Here is a 20,467-nt window from a genome sequence, read left to right on the forward strand (position 1 = left end):
ATGCCTCCATTTATTGATTTAGTTGGACTTTCTCACCAAGATCATATTTGGTTTAGAACCAAATGGCAACAGCAAAGTCCATCATCTCAGAGTTTAAAGTTAGGAAATCTCTTGGGCCACCACAAAGCTTGGCATCAACCTACCATGGGTGAACAACCTGCAATGCCTTTGACAGAACCAAGCCCATTTTTTTGCTTGAATAAATAATAATTATTTCCTTAAATGTGGTTTATTTCAAGCCCGTATTTTTGGCTTAAAATGTCATTTCCCTTACCTTTCAGTCCCTGTTTATTTACTTTTATCTCCTATTTAGCCTGAAGATGCTCTTTCAGGATCTATCTGCAATGAAAGGAGTCTCCTGGAATGCCACACATTGGAATTTTCTGATGGCTATTATCTTTGATATCAGATGGCCACAATTTTCAGACTGACTTTTCTGGTAGCCACAGTTGTAAATATCCACATGTGCAGGAGCAAAACTGAAGCTCACAAAAATCTCTCAAATAAAGATGAGAGTTACTGAGGTGATCCTGTACAGTTTAGATGTTTTAGGGTTATGTTTTACTTTCTGTAGGGATCAAAGCTTGAAGCTATAGAGGGCAAGATGCACCTCAAAGCACATTTTGCTCCTGACTATGTCTCAAGAGACTTTATGTCCTTGCTTTGGATCCTTTTAATGCTTTTACCACGATTCTGTTGTCAATTTTTCACATAGTCCTAATTAGTCAAATGACCCTTGGGAGAAATCTGTTGGTTACTTCATCACTCAGTTCAAATCTGTTCTACTTACAGCCAAGGCTGAATTGCCCTGACGTGTCACATGGAGAGTTTTTCCCTTGATGATAGAAAATTCTTCCTTGATGATGGAGAAATTTTCCCCTGATGATAATTTTAATCAGTCTGAAATATTAATGAGATCTTCCTGCAAACCTACAGTTGTGGCTGTGCTAAGACTGTCTTCTACCAGATGTCAGACCAAATTCAGCTCATGTTTGCAGCTGCAGCCATATTAATTATGAAGGCATTAGGTGCACATCACTGGAGGCACATAGGGTTGGGTTGGCCTGCACAGTCAGTGTATCATGTTGTGGATATGAGGCTCCTCAGAACAAGAGGAAACAAGAAAGATTCTTTACACAGAGAAAACACAAATTGTTTGGCATTCCTCCTCTGAAGACAATACCTGTACTACTGGTGACAATAAGCAGAGAGGACACAAAAAACTACATTCAAGGAAGAGCTGAGATGTTGATAATGTGGAAATACCTTTGTCCAGAACATAGGAAAATGCTTTTTAAACTTGTTTTCCCCCCCGCTCTATCACACAGGCTGTAGATTATAAGAGCAAACAAGCAAACAGAAAAACCCAGGGCATGATCTGGCTACCCCAATGAAAGCAGTGAAATACTGGAACAGGTTGCCCAGAGATGGAGGCCCCATGCCTGGAGACATTCCAGGTCAAACTTGATGGGGCCCAGAGCAACCTGATCTAGTTGAAGATGCCTCTGCTTACTGCATGGGGTCTGGACAAGATGACCTTCAAGGGTCCCTTCCAACCTGATGCATTCTATGATTCTATGACCACGACCACTGGAGTGGGTGATGATGGATGGGGTGGGTGACACTTCGACCACGCCAATATCTGCACTGCCTTTCACAGAATCGTAGCATTGTTTTGGTTGGAAAAGACCTCTCAAGATCATCGAGTCCAACCATCAACCTAAGACCACCATGGCGACACCAGACCACCGTTCCCACACCAAACGCAGAGAAGTGCTGAGAACTCAAATAAATCCCCCAGGAAAACTCTCCCACTTGCACATGCATATGCAACGCGGAGCTGCCGGAGACATGCTGTCCAGGGTGCCCAAGGTGGGGAGGAGATGAGGCCACCAAACGCTCTGCCCTGCCCTGAGCGGGTGCTGGCGGCTGTACAAACCTCGGTGGCAGTGGTCTCACCATCGGCCGCGGTATCCGTCTGCTCACTGTCAGTCTATGAGGGTTAGAGAAGGAACCGGGTCCCGAGAGGAAGGCAAGAATAAAGAATAAACCCAAGCTGGTCAGTACATGAGGAGCTCGCTCAGCTGGCCAGCCCTGTGAACTGCATTAAGCATTTTGCTTTTCCAAACCACGCACATGTCAAGGAAGCAAAACAAAAAGGCTAAATTAGTAAACAGAACAGACTCAGAGGAAGACTTGAGGCGTACTGTACACTGCTAGATGGTTTTACTGGAATAAATTGAGAAGCCAAACAAAATATTACTGGGAAAAAAGCGTTATTCAAATGGTAGATTTGAAAATTATCATTAAATTTTTATTTCTTTTTTTTTGTAAAAAGAAAGCCAGGTGGCTTTAAAAAAAAAACACAAACAACAAAGGGGGGGACCAGAAGGAAAAAAAAAAGGTATTTTCTAACCCAACTTTTCCACCCATAACATCATGTTACAAGAAAATTTGTCATCAACATTTTTCTTGTGGCCAGATTTTTGTCGTGGTTGAATTTTGCACCCAGAGGGGGAAAAGATAATTTAATAAACCAAACCAAACCAACAAAATAAAATGTTAAGGCTACTTGAACAGTCACCTGACTTTCAGCCCCTCATTTGTACAGAAGTTGTTCTTGTCTCCACATTTATATACCGTGAGGCTGTCTGCATTACCAAGGGCTTAAAAGAACCAGGTTTCCACCCCCCCAACCATTCCAGCCCATCTACTGCCTATCTGTGGAGCACCAGTAAGGCTCACATCCCACTCAGTCCCAATAAAGAGCAGCTGATGGTGTTAGTGGTAGGAAGATAAAGAAAACAAGAACAGAAAGAAAACAGCCATTAAAGGAATCAAAAGGACTTCTCATTCCATTAAAGAATGTGGATGGAAGCAGGACAAAAAAAAAATTAACACACACCTCCCCCCCCAAAACCAGGCACTAGGTAGGATAAAAATGGACCAGGTATGACAAAAACGAAACAAAGCACAGCACTGCACAGCCTGATCTAGCCCTGCTTCGCTGCACACCGTGAGGAACAGTTCAGTGGAGAACATCAACTCTTAAGATTCAATAAACAGAGAGTTGAGTGTAGGGTCCTACGGGCTGAGCAGAGTTCTGGTGACTCTTTTTGATGTGATGGAGAAGCAGGAAGTCAAGAACGTGCTCCCACTGCCCCAGATATTGGTACATCCAGCTTGTTTTCACATCATTGAAAGCTTTGGATTTGATGAGGGTGGTAAAAAGTCAGGATGGTAGACACTGGCCCAGGTTTCCCAGAGAGGTGGCAGAAGTCCCTCCCCTGGAACCATTCCAGGTCAGGTTGGATGGGATTTTGAGCAACATGCTCTAGTTGCAGACGTCCCTGCTGACTACAGCAGGGTAGAGCTAGCTGCCCTTAAAGGGTCCCTTCCAACTCCAAACCACACCATGATTCCACGAAAGTAGCTGAAGGAGGTAATTTAAGGCTATGACAAGACATCTCATTCTCACACCAGTATGAAACAAGAGCAAAAAGACTGGTGGATGGAGTATCTGTCTTAGCTTTGAATTTCTTCTGTCACTTTCTGACAACTCTAATATTTCATAAAACTGCTTTTTGGGTATGTTTCATGGCTTTGTTTTCTCTCATTCCTGCCTTGATATTATTTGTGTTGCTTGTATGACAGGCAGAAGAATAAGCAGGGACTTTGACCTGTTTGGCGAGTGCAGGAAAGCAAGTCAGATGTGGTTTTTCAAGCTTTTGTTTCTTTATTAGTGAAACATCTCACAGCTTTATAGCATTATCAGCAATTCTAAAGGTCTGGTGACAAAAAATCTGAGGAAACTGTGGTTCTTTACCCTGAGGAATAGGAGGCTCAAGGGAGACGTTCTGTCTCTCTACAACTCCATGAAAGGAGGTTGGAGCCAGGAGGGGATTGGTCTCTTCTCCCGAGGAACAAGTGACAGGACAAGAGGAAACAGCCTCAAGCTGTGCCAGAGGAGGTTTAGGTTGGACACAAGGAACAATTTCTTCCCCAAAAGAGTTGTCAAGGCCTGGAACAGGCTGCCCAGGGCAGTGGTGGAGTCCCCATCCCTGGAGGAGTTTCAAAGCTGCGTAGATGCGGTGCTGAGGGACATGGTTGAATGGTGACCTGGCGGTACTGGGTTAATGGTTGACCTCCATGATCTTGAAGGTCTCTCTTCCAACCAAAATGATTCTGTGATTGTCATTCCCATTTAAAAACAAACCAAAACATTCCAAAAACAAAGGAATTACTGAACATAGGCATTTAAAAGGGATTAGAATATTTGTATCAAGGCACAGAGTCTTGTGGAGAAGACTCAGTTAAGAATGTGGAAGTGGGAATGTAAGAGCAAAGTCAATGGAAATATTAGCTGCCAAGGTGCCAGCACAAAAGGTAATGAGCTGTAAGGGCTGACATTGTATCTCTGGCTGTAGGGCCTGCCTTCAGATGCACTGCTCCTGGAAGAACAGAGCTCAAGGAGGTGTGAGAATGGGTCAGGATGCTGGGAAGAAGCTCTTGCATCACTCTGTGCCCTGGGGTGGGGAAAAGGGTTCTATTTCTTTTGCCATAACAGCAAAGAAATCCTAAGTAAGGCAAAAAATTCCCTTCATCATCATACACATCTGGTAATGAGTCAATTGACAGTCATGGGGTTGGAGTCAAGAGTCAAGACACTTGGAATAAAGACCTGGGGTTATGTCAGGGAATGGTGAATTAAGGTTGAACACCAGGTCTTCACCAGAGTGAGGGCTAAGAGATGGTCTGGGGCTGTTGGTGGGCTTGTGGTGGGTGAGGAATAGAGCCGGAAGGGAGAAGCAGCTCATCTCCTGAGCTGCTGTGGTTGCACCTCCTCTAATGTGCGAGCAGAACTGCTGTGATTTGTTTTGGCAATGTAATGCAGACATGCCCAAGTTTAATACAGAGTCATCACTGGCATGCAATGTTCTGAACAAGAAATACCCCCTGGATTAGGCACAAGTCTGTGTCATCTGCCAAGAAGCACTGCTGGAGTGACCACGCTCATAAAGAGTGACGTGAAAAACCCATTTTAAATTTGTTTTCCTGTTTCCTAACTTCACTGAGGGCAAGAAAAGCTCATTTCTGTGTTACATAAACACAGCCCCATCATGGCCCGTGGAGCGTTCATGCTCTTATTGCTATTACATTAAACCCCATGCAGAGCTAATGCAAATGGAGACCTCAGTGTGACCTCAAAATGAGGACATGAAACAAGGCAGCAACGTTCTGGATGCCTATAATCAGAAATTACATGTGCTTGTTTATTTGTGAGGCATCACGTGCACCAGAAAGCATCCAGAGGCAGTGTTTTTACAAGATAAAAGATTGGCTTACCATAAAAGAGGGAATGGAATCCTCCACTGTCTTGCAAAACCCTCATGGTGCATGATACCCACGTTTAGATGCACAAGCTGGTTTATTCAAGACAGCGACTGTGATGGCAGTGACCAGTGACCAAGGCTGCTTTTTACACATGGCCAACTGGTCTGTGATTATCTGGTCTGGGGAGGTTCTCTACACACAAAGCAAACCCATACATTTGCATTTATGTCCAGCTCTGGAGTCCTCAGCAGAGGAGAGATATGGACCTGTTGGAGTAGGGCCAGAGAACACCACAACAATGATCTAAAGGCTGGAACCCTTCTGCTGTGAGGACAGGCTAGGGGGGGTTTCAGCCTGGATTCCAGGGAGACCTTCTTGTTGCATTTCAGTACTTGAAGGGGCTGAGACAAAAAGCTGGGGACAGACTTTTGAGCAGGGCCTGTTATGACAGCACAAGGGGTTGATAGGTTTGAAGTAAAAGAGGGAAATTCAGACTGGACAGAAGGAAGAAACAGTTTAAACTGAGGGTGGAGAGAACCTGTTGCAGGTTGCCCAGAACCCTGAAACCATTCCAGGTCAGGCTGGATGGGCCTCTGACCAACTTGCTCTAGATGCAGATGTCCCTGCTGACTGCAGGGGGCTTGGACTAGATGACCTTTAAAGGTCCCTTCCAACTCAAACCACTCTGTGATTCTAAGATTCTATGACTCCAAGACAAAGGGGAGTAAGGAAAAATGAAGGGAAAACAAATTTGTTATTTTATTCTGCCAAGAAAGATTAAGTGGGGCACTAGCAAAAACTGCGATGCCAGTTACCCAGTTATTTAAACAAACAGATACCTTTTCTTCTCCTGGATCAATCATCACATCCATAGTTCCCAGAACTGCTGTGGACTCTTCTTCTATCACAGTTGATCTAGCTGCTTGTGGTAACTCCAGTGGCTTGAGGCATAGGTTTTTTGGCAGTGCTAACTCAACCCTGCAAATGTCATGATAGCCCAAGTAGCACACTCTCAACAGTTGTCCCAGTTTGACCTCTTACTAGATTTCCAAACAAGACAACAATTTAATCTGCAGCTGTGATGTGACTGGGACAAAAAATCCAGATCCAGGCTTTGGTGAGCTATAGCTGACAGTCTCTTGCAAAAAGCTGAGTCCATCTAGATTTGGAACATGCTGAAGTTGATGAGGGTGCCCATTACTATGGATGAGAGAAAATGGCCTCAAGTCGTGCCAGGGGAGATTTAGGTTGGATATTATAAGAAACTTCTTCCCTGAAAGGGTTCTCAAACACTGGAACAGGCTGCCCAGGGAGGTGATGGAGCCACCATCCCTGGAGGTGTTTAAAAGCTGAGGGACATGGATTAGTGGTGATCTGGCAGTGCTGGGTTAATGGTTGGACTCAGTGACCTTGGAAGTCTCTTCCAACCAAAATGAATCTGTGATTCTGTGGTTCAGTGGTGACATGGCAGTGTTGGGTTAATGGTTGGACTTGATGATCTTAAGAGTCTCTTTCAATCAAAATGATATTATGATTCTGTGGTTTAGGGGTTACCTGGCAGTGTTGGGTTAACAGTTGGACTTGATGATCTTAGAAGTCTTTTCAAACTAGAAATATTTAATGATTCTCTGTGATTTTGGTGGGTTCACACACAATACTTCAGAGCTGATCACTTGCAATTTGTTTAGTGCCTCAGCTGACACAGGTCAAACCAAGCCACTTCCACACAGTGTTGTGCCTAACCCTGGGCCCCAGGCTTCACTCCCAACATGTGGAAAAAAAAGAAGAAGGAAAAAGAAAACCAAAAGAAAAGCAAAACAACCCCAAAACCCCAAACCACCCCTTCTAACATATCAGCACAGACAGAAATGAGGCTCTGAAAGTAGGACCACTATCGCAGCAATCTAAGACTGGTCAGGACCGAAGCACTGAACACGGCAAAGAGTGTGTTCGATGCCGAGGTACACACCTCTTCCTCTGAACTGTCACTCAGGTCATTGGCAAGTGAGGCACTCAAGGAGGCCGCCTTGGGCTCCAGGTAGCAGAGGCACATAGCCAGAGGGAAGGAGAGAGTGAGGGCGTATGGCACTGAGAAAGAGGCAGAGAGCAGGAAGAAAAAAATGAAGAGGAAGCAAGGCACCAGGGATGGGGAGCGGATGGGGAGGTAGTGCTGCACGCTGGCGGGCAGGAGGTTGGTTTCGGAGAGGTTGGGGAGGGACAGGTAGCCATCGTCATCCAAGAGGGAAGGAAAGGACTCGGGGAGTTGCAAGGAGAAGGAAAAGAGCGTTCCGCCTCCGCTGGGCTTTTGCTTGTAGGCGAAAGGCACGTCAGGCTCGGCGGAGCAAACTCGCCCCTTCCGGTCAGGCTCCGGCTCCGCCTCGCCGGCTTTCGGAGGGCTCTGGTTGGGCACCTCGCAACCCGCAGCCTTGGTCCGAGCGCTCTCCTTGCATCTCCTGCGGAGCTTTGCTGGAGAAGATATTGGGGGGCCAGGCTGCGAGGATGGTGAGGGGTTGGGGGGGTCAGTGCCAAGCAAAGATGGCTGGTGACAGAGGAAGAGCAGCAAACAAGGCGCGAAAGCAAAAGGACAAAAAGAAAACTGTCATTAGTTAATTTTCTTCTGCGGTGATACAGAATATATTTATTTATATTTATATAAGATCAGAAACAGCCTGAACACCACAGCTTTCCACTGAGTTAAATGGTGCATGTTCCCACCACAGCTAGCAGTGGGCCAGGGTCACAGCTCACAAAAGACACCTCCTTTGGCTATAAGAAGTTTGGACTAGATGACCTTTAAAGGTCCCTTCCACCCAATGTATACTATGACCGATCCTATGATTCTTCATCCAGCACTTATCTAAGCCTGACACTAAAGCCTTCAGAGGTGGAGTTACAGGTGCTGCCACCTTCCCCTTATAGTAAGACTGGCTTCAGGTCACGAGGAGCTTTCAAACATGAAGTACATGGAGAGCAACAAAGAAACAAGGGAATGTGCTTCTCATACCAACACTGCTTGTGACACCCCTCCTGCACTCGGGAGGAGACCCAAGGCAGGGGGTGCAGATGCTTCTCATCTACACTTTGGACAAGCTCAGTAGAACCTATGGATTTTGAAACTCTGTGTGCCCCAATTCCTGCATGACAGTATTAGAACAGCCTTATATTTAGGTCTTAAGCCCAAATTAAACACATTGTGGTTCGGGGAGGCATAAATCCATACGTTACTGACAGAAAAAAAATCTGTCCCAGCTCAATACCTACCCTGCCAGCCAGCTCCTCAGCACGGTGCTCATCGCCACCCAGCCTGGGTGTCTCAACCATCCTGTCCTCACCTCTGTGTCCTCTTCACCCTGCCTTCATCCCTGCATTGCTCACCAGCCTGCCCTCACCAACACAGCCACCTCTCCTCACAGTCAGAAAGTGACTCCCTACTCATAGCAATGATGGAAAAAACTACACCCAATGCTTTTGTTGCAAGTTCTACCAAAGAATATTTGCTACTGAAAAGGAGACTTTGCTTTGCTGTGACACTTGTAGGCAATCCAACAGGTCTTTAAAGTCACTCAAGGACAAAAAGTGGGGAGGAGGGAGATGATGAATTCATCAAGAAAGGGTGAACATCACCTCACATACTCCCTTCCATGACTGCTCTGGAGCAGGACAACAACCACTATCACCATCAAAATGCCCCAGAACAGCAGACCTGCCACAATGCTGATGAATCAGAGGCATTTCGGCCAAAAGCAACTAGGTACACTTAGCTCCATGACCAAATCCAAAGAGCCTGCCCTGCTCCATCTGCCATGCTCCATCTGCCATGCATCTCCCTGAGGAGCTACAACGGGCCATTTAAACTCCACTCCCAGCTCCCATAAGCAAAACAACTTCAAAGCCAAACCAGCATTTGCCTGCAAAAGCTGGTGCCAAATGTGAGCCAACAAGCAGGATCCAAATTTCAGTCACAGGGTACATCAACACCAGCTACTAAGTCTAATCTTTACCAAGTGTATTAATGGCAGGAATGGGATTAAGGCCCAATATTTTAATGGAAGAGCTCCTTCCCCTCCTGTTATTTTTCTGCTCTCTCTTCTCTGACCAGAACAGTTAAAAAAACCCAGCAATCCATGAGTTCAGGTAATCTATTCCCAGGTGAAGCCATCAAACCCAAGCCTAACCTGGCTTGCAAATGTCTTCTTTATGGGCTTAATGTGGTAAGATCAAGGCAAAATTTAATGCTGGTGGATTCACAGGACTCTATGTGAGTCAACTACACAGAACTTCTCTTTATTTGTAGTGTAAAGGCAAAGAAGCCAAAGTAAATTTATTCTTTGCTAACACAGACTCTTCACTTACTGAACATCTTTGCAGTGTTAATATTGAGAGTAATTTCTGGTGCTTGAGTACATATGGACAAAGCAAAGGAAAAACATCTCAGTGGAGAAGCTGAAAACCTCCCTGTACAATTTATATATATATATATATCCTTAAAAAGAAATTGGAACTCAAATTTGTCCTGTGCTTCTTTATTCTCTTTGTAGGTCCAGGCAAAACAGGACTGAGATCTCTATAGGCTTCACTTCTCCATCTATTTTCAGATGGTTTAAATGGAACCCACCTCTTGAGTGAAGGGTAAAACCCACTCATTTATGCATGTTTAAGCCCATTCAAAACATTCTCCTAAATATATCTTTGACTGTTTCTAGCCAGATCTAAGGAACAGATGATTTTGGAAATACAGCTGATCTCCCCATTGACTTAACAAACACTTGGACGAGAATTAATTTCTATTGGATATTTTCTGCATATTTGGTTTTCATCCATGTTTCTCCATGCAGAACCTGATGCAGTTTCAGGTCCCCAGTTAAATTTGACAGAGGTTGTTGGTTGTTTTGTTCAAGCTACAATTACAGAGCATGCTTTCAAAGGGAAATCTTTTCTCATGTGCAGTTGTCAGGAATGTAATTTGTTCCTGATGTTTGGAACCTTAATGACAACTCTTTTAGAGGGCTTGATGCTTTATGTAGCTCTCATTGTGGCCTTACATGACAAGGCTGGATGTTCAGGTGCTAACACTGGCAATTTTATGGATATAAAGAACAAGTTTTTTTCCCCATAAATAAGGAGAGTAAATTTTAGATCAAGGTTTTCCCTTGTAAATGAAGAAGGTAAATATCAGATCGAGGGTTTTCCTCATAAATAAGGAGGGTAAACCTTAGATCAAGGGTTTTTTTTTCCTCATAAATTAAGAAGGTAAATATCAGAGCAAAGTTTTTCCCCCATAAATGAGAAGGGTAAATCTCAGATCAAGTTTTTTTTGTCCACAAATGAGAAGGGTAAATCCTACTTATTTAGCAAAGGAATTCCACAGCAGACTTTTGGAATGACATTCAAGATTCACTATTTCATATTCTATTCTCTTCTCAATGCAAAAGAAACAGAGGGCATGTTACACTCAGTCTTTTGTGATTCTACGTTATTTCTCTTCACTGCCAACCTCTATTATTCAGCATCTTCTCTGCCCCCCTGTTGGATATATCTTGTCTTGATACCTCAGTAGATACAAAGCAGTCATGAACGTGGTGATGTTGGAATGGGACATGGGGAGGGATAAACCAAATTGAACAGCTGAGCAGAGAATCACCAACTAAACCAAGCATTTCTGTCAATGCAGAACTTCAAATGAGGAACGGAAATGATTTTGCAAAGCAGAAAAAACCAAACCAAACCAACCAAAAAATATTAATATTAATAACCAAAAGTTAAGAGAGGAAAAAGCTCATTGAAATACAAGGAAACAGTGTCATGAGATGCGGATGAGACCAAGACAAAAGCACAGAGCTACACACAAGAACGCAGAATTATTTTGACGCCTTGTCGAAAAATAAAAGCCATGATAACTGTAACTGATGACCACAGGAGCCAGGCTGTTTTGGGGGGTTTCCTACAGAGCTCTTGAATTCCCTGTAAAAACCACTGTGTTGTTAAATGGATTTCAAATGACAGTGCAAGGCAGAAACCAGCTTTTAAAACATCAGTACAAACGGACTGTAAAAATAATGATTCAAGACATGTATGTATGTGGACATACAACTGTGTATATTCTAGTTTCCTTTCATGGAACTAGTTATGTCCTACTTCCTCATCCATTCTGCCCTTCCCCCAGTGCTCTCAGGCAGGTCTGTTTAGCCCAATCCTCCCTCAAACCCACTGTCAGGCAGGTCAGGTTAGCACAAAATTCCCTAAACCCACTCTCAGGAAGGTCAATTTAACATGAAGCCCCCCAAACTCACTGTCAGGCAGGTCAGTTTAGCACAAGCCCCCAAAAACCCACTCTCAGGCAGGTCAGCTGAACACCAAATCCCCCCAAACTCTACCTTGGTGTCGTGGCGTATAGCTGAAATCGGGGTGACTTCCTCTGCTCTTTTCTTTTTGCCTTCTTCATCATCTTTCTCTTCTTCTGCCTTTTTCTCTGGGGTCACAGTGGTTATCAAGTTGGTCTGAGAGATGCCCTTTGTTGTGGCGTACTGGCCAGTACCAACCTCTGCAGCAGACACAGAATCCTTCATGTACATTTCATGGTTTTCATTCACTGATGCTAAAAGCAAATATTTAAAGAGGGAAAAAGTCTGAAAGAGCTTTTTGCTGAGAAGCTGCACAAAAATGGGTTAGTAAAGCATTCAAGGCATTGCTGAAAACACAACTCTTGTGCTGTTTCAGGAAACCATGAGGGTGTGCATACATTTAAATAAAGGTTTAAGTAAAATGTTTACTGGAAACGAAGCTTTTCTAAGCAAGAACACAGATTATGACTGTGCACACGCACATTAGTGTAGCTAATGTGCACATTACACAGCTGCTAAATGTCATCAAGCCATTCAAACTGTAGTAAACACCAGAAAATAATAGTAATAAAAAAAAGAGTTGTCACAATTATCAGGCAGGAAACATAAGGAGAACCAGCTGAGACATCAGCCATGGGGGTGGAAGAGGTTTTCCTGGAGATGCGGCAGAATAGAACTCCAAGGAACGTGCTGCTCTACAGAGAATGGCAATATTGACGTACCACAGGCATGACATCTGGGAGCGAGGAAATGGGATCTCTGTGTCAGTGAGCACCAGTGTCTGACACAGTCAAGTGAGCTCATCATCCCAAAACACTCTGGGAAGTGATGGTGTTCAATGCAGTGGATCCAATAGGGATCTTTTAAGATTACAGAATGGTTTGGGTGGGAACAGGTTGCCCAGAGAGGTTACCACAGAACTGTTCAGGTTGGAAGAGACCTTTCAGGTCAAATCCAACCAAAAGGAGTTGTGGAATCTCCTTCTCTGGAGCCATTACAAACCCATCTGAATACTGTGATTGTGGGCAGCCTGCTGTGCGTGCCCCTGCTTTAGCTGGGGAGTTGGACTAGATGATCTCCAGTGGTCCTTTCCAACCCCACCATGCTGGGATTCTGGGATTTTGCGACCTTTAAAGCTCATCTAGTCTAATCCCCCTGCCGTCAGCAGAGACGTCTGCAACTAAAGCCCCAAACAATCTGACCTGGTATGTTTCCAGGCATGAGGCACCTCCATCACTGTGGGCAACAGTGTTTCACCACTCTTGGCATTAAAAAAATCTTTAATTAAGTTAATTAATCATAGTTTCTAAGTCAATAGGTCTGCTCAAATGTATGAATTTAGTTGCATCTGTTACCAATGATAGAACTAGGATCACATTGGAACTGCGATGCAGGACGTCACAGCCACGTTCACCTTACAGCAACCACATCAGTGAAGAAACCATAAGCATTGATTAAAAACAAGCCTCTGTCCCCCATGTGCACTTCAGCAAATTAACAACATAAAATCCACAAAGTGGTTTGGATCTCTTGTCTCTTGGGAATGAGCTTAGGAGGCAGGAGCAAGCAAAGGGAAAAGGAGACATCTTGTTTGGATGTCACAAACAAAATAACGCAGCAGGATCGTTTCTGCTCTGAGCCACATGCACAGCAAGCAGGTCACCAGTTGCTTGGTAACAAGCAAGAAGCATTATCAGAATTAGAAGATTCCAAAATAATTAACGACAAGCAGCATCTTAAGGGTGGAGAGAAGCAGCCTTGTCATCATTACTTCCATGTTAAAGTTTCTTCCCCTTCCCATCATCAGCTGCGGTTCATTTGTGATGTTTTGCAGGAGAATTCACCTTTCCTTGTAAAATTGCAGCAGATCTGAGTTTAGTCTCAGCCTTTTTTTCTATATAGATAAACTACAACCTCTTTACTCAACATCTGATAAAAGCAACAGCTGATATAGCTAAGATTCGGAATCACACCCTGGTTTAAACTGAGGGAGCAGCAGAACCATTATTCTGTGAATCACAGAGAAGAACCCATACACATTAGTCCATCTCACACCTTCAAAAGTAGCATCTGGAAAAAGCCTGGTAGTGCTCATCTGACTAGAATCAGGAATCATGGAATGTTTTGGGTTGGAAGGGACCTTTATAGGTCATCTAGTCCAACCCCCCTGCAGTCAGCAGGGACATCCTCAACCAGAGCAGGTTGCTCAGAGACCCAAACAACCTAATCTGGAATGTCTGCAGGGATGGGGCATCTCTGGGCAACTTAGGCCAGGGTCTCACCATCCTCAGTGTAACAAATTTATGCCTTGTATCTAGTCTGAATGTAGGATGTGAGGTAACTGGAAGCAAGGGAATTGAATCATCAAATCATTTTGGTTTGAAGAGACCTTTAAGCTTATTATGTCCAATCATTAACCCAACACTGCAGGTGACTGCTAAACTGTGTCCCTCAGCACCACATCTCCACGGCTTTGAAACCCCTCCAGGAATGGGGACTCCACCACTGCCCTGGGCAGCCTGTTCCAGGCCTTGACAACTCTTTTGGGGAAGGAATAATTAATTTATGAATTGTAACCTAGAAAGTCCTACAAAAGAGAAGAGGCCAAATTAAACCAAACTCCAAACACTTACTCATGCAAGCCCAGAAAAAATGCTGATGCCTGACTTAGTTCTTGCCCAAAGCAGGGAGTTGCTTTGAAGTTGTGATGGCAAGAAAAAGGGCTCCATGAAGACTGGGCTCTCAAGAACCTCATCCAGGCACACCCTTCATAAGGACCACAGCAGTAACATTTAGCACAATACTCCTCTGCATCCTCCCAAAACGTGCAGGTACTCACAGCCTCCACTCAGCTGAAGCTCAAAGAGATGAGATGACAAGAACTTTATACCCAGTCTAAAGCAGTGACCACCACCACCATGAGAACTTTGGACAAAGCCAGCTGAGAGGACCTTACCCCCATCTAAGCTGCGAGACATAGTGTAACGTTTACTGGAAGACCGCTCGAAGTAGGGTGCGGGACGGTCTATGAGGGCGCTGGCTCTCCTCGTCTGCGCTTGCGTCCGGCCACTGTAGCGGAACTTGGAGCCCAGCGTCAGGAACTTCTTTGGAGGTGCTTCTGGCAGCAAGAGTCTAAAACACAACAAGTAGCGCAGCAGTTACTCGCCCTCCTCCAAAAACCCTTTCTGAAGAGAAGATGACTGTTGGCTCTCTGTGGTAGTTTAGAGGCTAGGTGCCTTTAAGACAGCACAAAGCTGCAGACCTCCAGAAGGTCCAGAGCATCCAGGACGTGGACTGGAAGATGTATTTTATTCCCCTAAGTCCTGCCTCTCTATAAAATTGGCAGCTGAATCAGTTTTCTTCCTTTTTTCCCTTCCCTCTCTCCTCCCAGGTCACACAGGCTCTTATCTCTTTGCGGGGAAGGCCTGGTGTTGGCTTTGGCAATGCTACCAATTAGGCCTGGAGTGGCTGAATGGGGGCCTGGAGCTGCCAAGCTGAATTTTTGCTGCATCACAATGGTGTGGTATGGAGGGTAGAGAGGCTTGGTAGGGAGGGAGCATGAAAGCTTGGATTTGTTCACCACCTGCTTTAAAGGGAGGTTTGTGTGAAGCTTTGGTTTAATGAGCTTCTGTGATCCAGACTATGGATTTTTGTGTATTTCATATGCTTTGTACTGTTGTATGTAGTTGTGAATAGCATTCCCATTTAAACTTTCCTATCCAATCCTTTGTGTGAGCATTTTTCTTTTGCCCCTTTTGGAAGAGACAAAAAGAGCAATTTTGTCTTGCTCTAAACCATGACAGTATCTCTCTTTATCCTGGGTCTGTGCCTCATAGGTCTGAGGCTAAAAGAGAGTCGAAGGATGCCGAGTTCTGCCTCAAAGGCAAGAATCATAGAATAACGAAGGTTGTAAAAGACCATCAAGATCATTGAGTCCAAACATCAAACCGACACCACCCTGGCCATTAAACCATGTCCTGAAGTGCTGTGTCTACATGTTTTCTGAGCACCTTCAGAGATGGTGACTTCACCACCTCCCTGGGTAGTCTGTTTCAATGCCTGTTCACTCTTTCAGTAAGGAAATTGTTCTGAGTAGCCAACCTAAACCACTTCTGGTTCAACTTGAAGCTATTTCCTCTTGTCCTGCTGCTACTTGGGAGAGACTGACCTCCATCTGGCTCCAATCTCCTTTCAGGGAGTTGTACACAACCAGAAGGTATCCTCTCAGCCTCCTTTTCTCCAGACTGAACAACTGAGTTCCCTCAGCCACTCCTCACAAGACTTGTTCTCCAGACCCTTCACTATCTTCAGTCCCCTTTTCTGGACCCAGTCCAGCACCTCAATGTCCTTCTTGCAGTGAGACACCCAAAACTGAACTCAGTATTAGAGATGTGGCCTCGCAGTTTTCTTTTTAAGCTCTTACCTACAACCCTTCCCATACCAGTTGCTCTCTTTAGACACTCAAAAGTGCAGCAGAACCCTTCATCTCCAATTATAGCAGCTGGTAATACCATGGCAAATGATTAATTTGGACCATAAGGTGATTTGAAACACTCAGGAGCTATCTGAAACACTATGAAAAACTGGGGCAAAACACTTTCATCTTAAAGAAGAAATAACCTCCTCTTGGTCTGCTTGGAGACACCTTGTGATCAGAAGGACAGCACGATTTGGAAGGGTTTTGTCTCTGCTGACAGAATTGGTCTCTTTTGTTGTTGTTGTTTTAGGTCACATCTTTAGGAAGAAGGGATCCACATACCTGAAAAACGTGTGGTGCTCAACACACACCTTCCACAAGCGCTTTGCAGCACGATGATTTGGCAGCTTAAACCCGATGGTGCTTTCAAACTGCTCAAACTAGGGAAGAAAGAAGAAAAAGACTAAGGACTTGTTTGAGGCTGTGCATCCACTTCTGGTGTACAGAGATTCAGCTTCATCTCCTCCATCAGTATCATCTCACTACAAGAGTGAACATTAATGCTTGTATACATAACCACACATACATGTAGTCTCTGAAGCTGGGAGTGATAATGGTAACCTTTGAGCACTGGTTTTGGGTAGAAACTCAAAGAGCAGGAGGTTTTTGATGGTGACAGTGATGTTTTATGCCCTGTAGTAACAAAGAGATCAGAGATTTGGGAGACCTGTGAGAAAACCACAATTTAAGTGTTTTAACCCAGTTTAAACAATGGTGGGAAATCTGATAATAGCCTGGAGGAAAGCAATGGTCCCCAGGGACTGATTTGGTCTCACACAGCCTTAGATCAAGGAGATTTGCAGTTCAAGAACTGCACAGTTAGTAAATCACAGTGGGTTTAGCTAATTTATCTTGTGAAGAGCATGAGGAACAGGCAGGTAATGGAAAAGGGTTGACTGGGGATACAAAGAGACCTTTCTAGGTAGATTTCTACGCTCCAGACAAAAGGCTGTGCCAGATAAAACCTCTGCAACATGCTGAAGTCTACACATAGATGTCTGAGCAGGTGAAATAGAGTGATGTGATCAGGAAAAGGTGGAAAGAATGGTGTTGGTAAAGAAGCATAGATCCTTGCAGGGAGATGACAGAGCAACAAAGCAGGAAACAGAAAAACAGTGAAGCAACACATGTAATGGTCCTACTCTAGGTGACTGTATTTTAGCAGGCGGGTTGGACTAGGTGACCTCCAGAGGCTCCTTCAACCTCCATTACTGGGTGATTCTGTGGTGGATCATGAATCGTGTGATTTGGAAAGAGATTGCAGTGAGTGTTTTGCCTAAGGACCTACGACCTAGTCAGAAGATGTTACACACACCGACCAGCAGAGGTCACCAGGGCTTCACCAGTGGCCAGCTGAGCACAGGCACTGGGAATATCTGTGGCTACTTACAGGTCTCTTTTAAAATCAAACTCAAGATTGGGAAGTTGGCTCCTAAAATGGTGTTTGCTGAGAAGCAGGTTTGTAGATTTTGATTTAGGACGCAAAACCCCAGACCTTGTGGGTATGGGGTTGACCAGCAGGTCTCCCAGGTCACTTATGAAGCCATAGAATCATTTTGGTCAGGAAAGACCTTTGAGATCATCAAGTCGAACCATTAACCCAGCACTGCCAGGTCACCACTAAACCATGTCCCTCAACACCACATCTACAGAGCACTGAAACCCCTCCAGGGATGAGGACTCCACCACTACCCTAGGCAGCCCATGCTAGGTACTGGAGACCTCAACATAGGGCTCCCAACAGCCACAGCACATTAGGGGAGAAATGCCAGAAAATCCTCATCCAGGTGACTTCTGTACTGAACTAGAGCTCCACCCTCTAAATGGATGTGAGTGTTTCATCTATCATGGAGCAATAATAGGACCAGCACATCCTTTGCCTGGGATGATCCTCCTGGGATTTTCCTTAAGATTTGTCATCTCATTTCTGGGTTAGTTCAAACTCAGCTCTTGAGGCTGGGATTTGCTGTGCTCGTGGCTGAGCCACCAGAGGGCACTCACTGATCAAGACTTTCCATCGCCTTGGCTAGAACCAGACTGTGAGCTCCTGCGGGCCTGAAGTGCCAACGCCTGTGGTGACTGAAAACGCTGGATGGTGGATGATTAACATTTAACTGTAGCACTCTGCTCTGATTTCAGTTTTACCGGTCTGTACTGGCCTACTGGTTTGCACTGGTCTACATCTTCTAGTGAGGAAGAGAAATAGACCCTAATTTAATACACAGCATGATGGTGGGTGATGAGCATGAAATGATGAACAACGTGTTACTTAAATCCACAAAGTAGCCATAATGTGGAAGAGAATTTTACATGTAAATGTTGTAAATGTCAGCTCCTGGATGTAAACAGAGAAACACGAAAGAAGATTTGATCTGTATTTGAAGTATTGACCCAAGAAAATCAGCATAGATTAGGAAAAAAACAACCAAACAATAAATGGAGAGGAGTATTGGTAAGAGAGGACAAATCAACACATCAGTCATCACACAGGGTTTCCAAAGGTTCTTTCACTGAAGAGCATCAGGATGCCCTTACCTCCCCTGGTCGGATTTTGATGTAGAAGTTGTTTCTCTTGTATGAAATTTTCAGCACCTTTGGCCAGGCAAATCTATTTATCCTGAGCCTGTCTCGATATATTAGGAGTCCACTTGCACAAACTCCCAGCATGATCTCCACTCCTTCAGAATCCTGAAAAAACAAGAAGTGGATTTTGTTGGATAGTTCTCTCCTTCCATCCTAAAGATCCTTGTTTCTACCCAGGCTATGTCTTTTTAATGCATCAGTCGTAGTGACCTGATTTCTGAGTGCTACTTGCATTCATGCAAGTAATAGTAAGGTTGGGCAGGGTGAGAGGTCTTTGAGTGTTGTGAATGTTTCCTTCCATTTTAGAAAGACTCCAGAAGGAAGGAAGAAATTGTAGACCTTACTAATAGAATGATATTAAGCATGTTTATAAGCATCATAAAAACCTGAGTGTTATTAGCATAAATAGCAGATAGAAAGCAGGACAGCATACAAATTTACTTCTGGCATCACTCAGCTCACAGAAACACAGAATCCCAGCACAGTGAGGGCTGGAAGGGACCTCTGGAGATCACCAAGTCTGAACCCCTGCTGCTTAAAGCAGGATTAGCCACAGCAGGTTGCCCAGGATCACAGTGTCCAGGTGGGTTTGGAATCTCTCCAGAGAAGGAGATGCCACAGTCTCTCCAGGAAGCCTGCTCCAGGACTCCAGCACCCTCACATCCAAGTAATTTCTTCTCTTGTTCAGGTGGAACCTCCTAAGTTCCAATTTGTGCCCACTACCCCCTGTCCTGTTGCTGGGTAGCACTGAAAAGTCTGGCCCCATCCTCTTGCCCCCCACCCTTTGGATATTGATTGGCATCGAGAAGATCAGTGTCTTCTCTGTGACTGAGCTCTGTGAAGCCTTAGATTCTTCTTCTGTGGTTCGCTTGGCTTTAGTTGGTTTGGCAACTTCTGTAACACTCTTGTGCCTACAGTCAGTATTGGTCCTTTGAAACGACCAGTGGTCAGAAATTTGGACATATGGACCAAAAAGACTTTTTTAGAAGCACTTTTGCTGTAATCCATGTTTGGCAGGGACACTGCAGGTCAGGCATGTTCACTCTGCAAAAGGTTTGGTCACATTCTTTTCAGAATATACCCCCAAATATGGCTTTCCGAAGTAAGGAGAACACATTTCTCTCTCCTTTAGAAGCCTTCAAATAGTCTAAAGCAAATCTTTACTGTTTGATGTCACCACTGGCCTGTATAGATCTGTTTTATTCATTTAGCTAAGTACTAATGCTGCCAGAGAACAGAAAGATCCACTTTGAACACACAGTTCTTCAGTAATTATATTAAAATAATTGAAAGGTACAAAGTTTGACAGTAGAATCTATGAAGAGATCATAGGTATCTTCACAGAACAGGACCAGTTTCCCTCTGCTTTTCCCTACAAACCATCCTTTAGCACAGTGAGAATAAGATTTCATTTTAAGATGAACACAGAGGAACATCTGGCCACTCGAGAGCAAAACGTCTACAGCACAGCTTGAAGTACACACAAAATAATTGATTTAAAATCAGACACACAACAGAGAATTAGTGCCATGAAGTCACTCCAGTGCTAGAGAGCACACCAACAGAAGATGCATGTTCCAACAACGACCATAGAATCAGAGAAGGGTTTGAACAGTGTTAGAGAGATGAACCCATTGCACCATGGACCGCACCACTCACTTTGCACCCAAACACCGCAGTGAATCTAAGTGTGGGGATTGTGTGAGAAAGATCTTGATGTAGGACACAGCCT

At 44.4% G+C, this 20,467-nt stretch overlaps 1 protein-coding gene across 13 annotated transcripts in view; it reads right to left on the reverse strand.

Moving 5' to 3' along the window:
* Positions 1-20,467, reverse strand: part of EPB41L3 (erythrocyte membrane protein band 4.1 like 3) — a 114,198-nt gene that overhangs the window by 17,229 nt on the left and 76,502 nt on the right. For 4 of the 13 annotated variants that reach the window (XM_068147578.1, XM_068147577.1, XM_068147583.1 and 1 more), the window contains 6 exons: positions 18,688-18,840; positions 16,435-16,532; positions 14,632-14,807; positions 11,709-11,929; positions 7,304-7,873; positions 1,940-1,993 (listed from right to left, as the gene is read on the reverse strand). In XM_068147578.1, the coding sequence (XP_068003679.1) occupies positions 1,940-1,993; positions 7,304-7,873; positions 11,709-11,929; positions 14,632-14,807; positions 16,435-16,532; positions 18,688-18,840 (1,272 nt within the window). The remainder of the gene's footprint in view (positions 1-1,939; positions 1,994-7,303; positions 7,874-11,708; positions 11,930-14,631; positions 14,808-16,434; positions 16,533-18,687; positions 18,841-20,467) is intronic. The other 9 variants (XM_068147587.1, XM_068147585.1, XM_068147589.1 and 6 more) reach the window with 4 other exon arrangements.

This window comes from Melanerpes formicivorus, unplaced genomic scaffold (assembly GCF_026170545.1).
Source record: "Melanerpes formicivorus ecotype bairdi unplaced genomic scaffold, bMelFor1.0.p_v2 SCAF_15, whole genome shotgun sequence".
NCBI classification, from domain to species: Eukaryota; Metazoa; Chordata; class Aves; order Piciformes; family Picidae; genus Melanerpes; species Melanerpes formicivorus.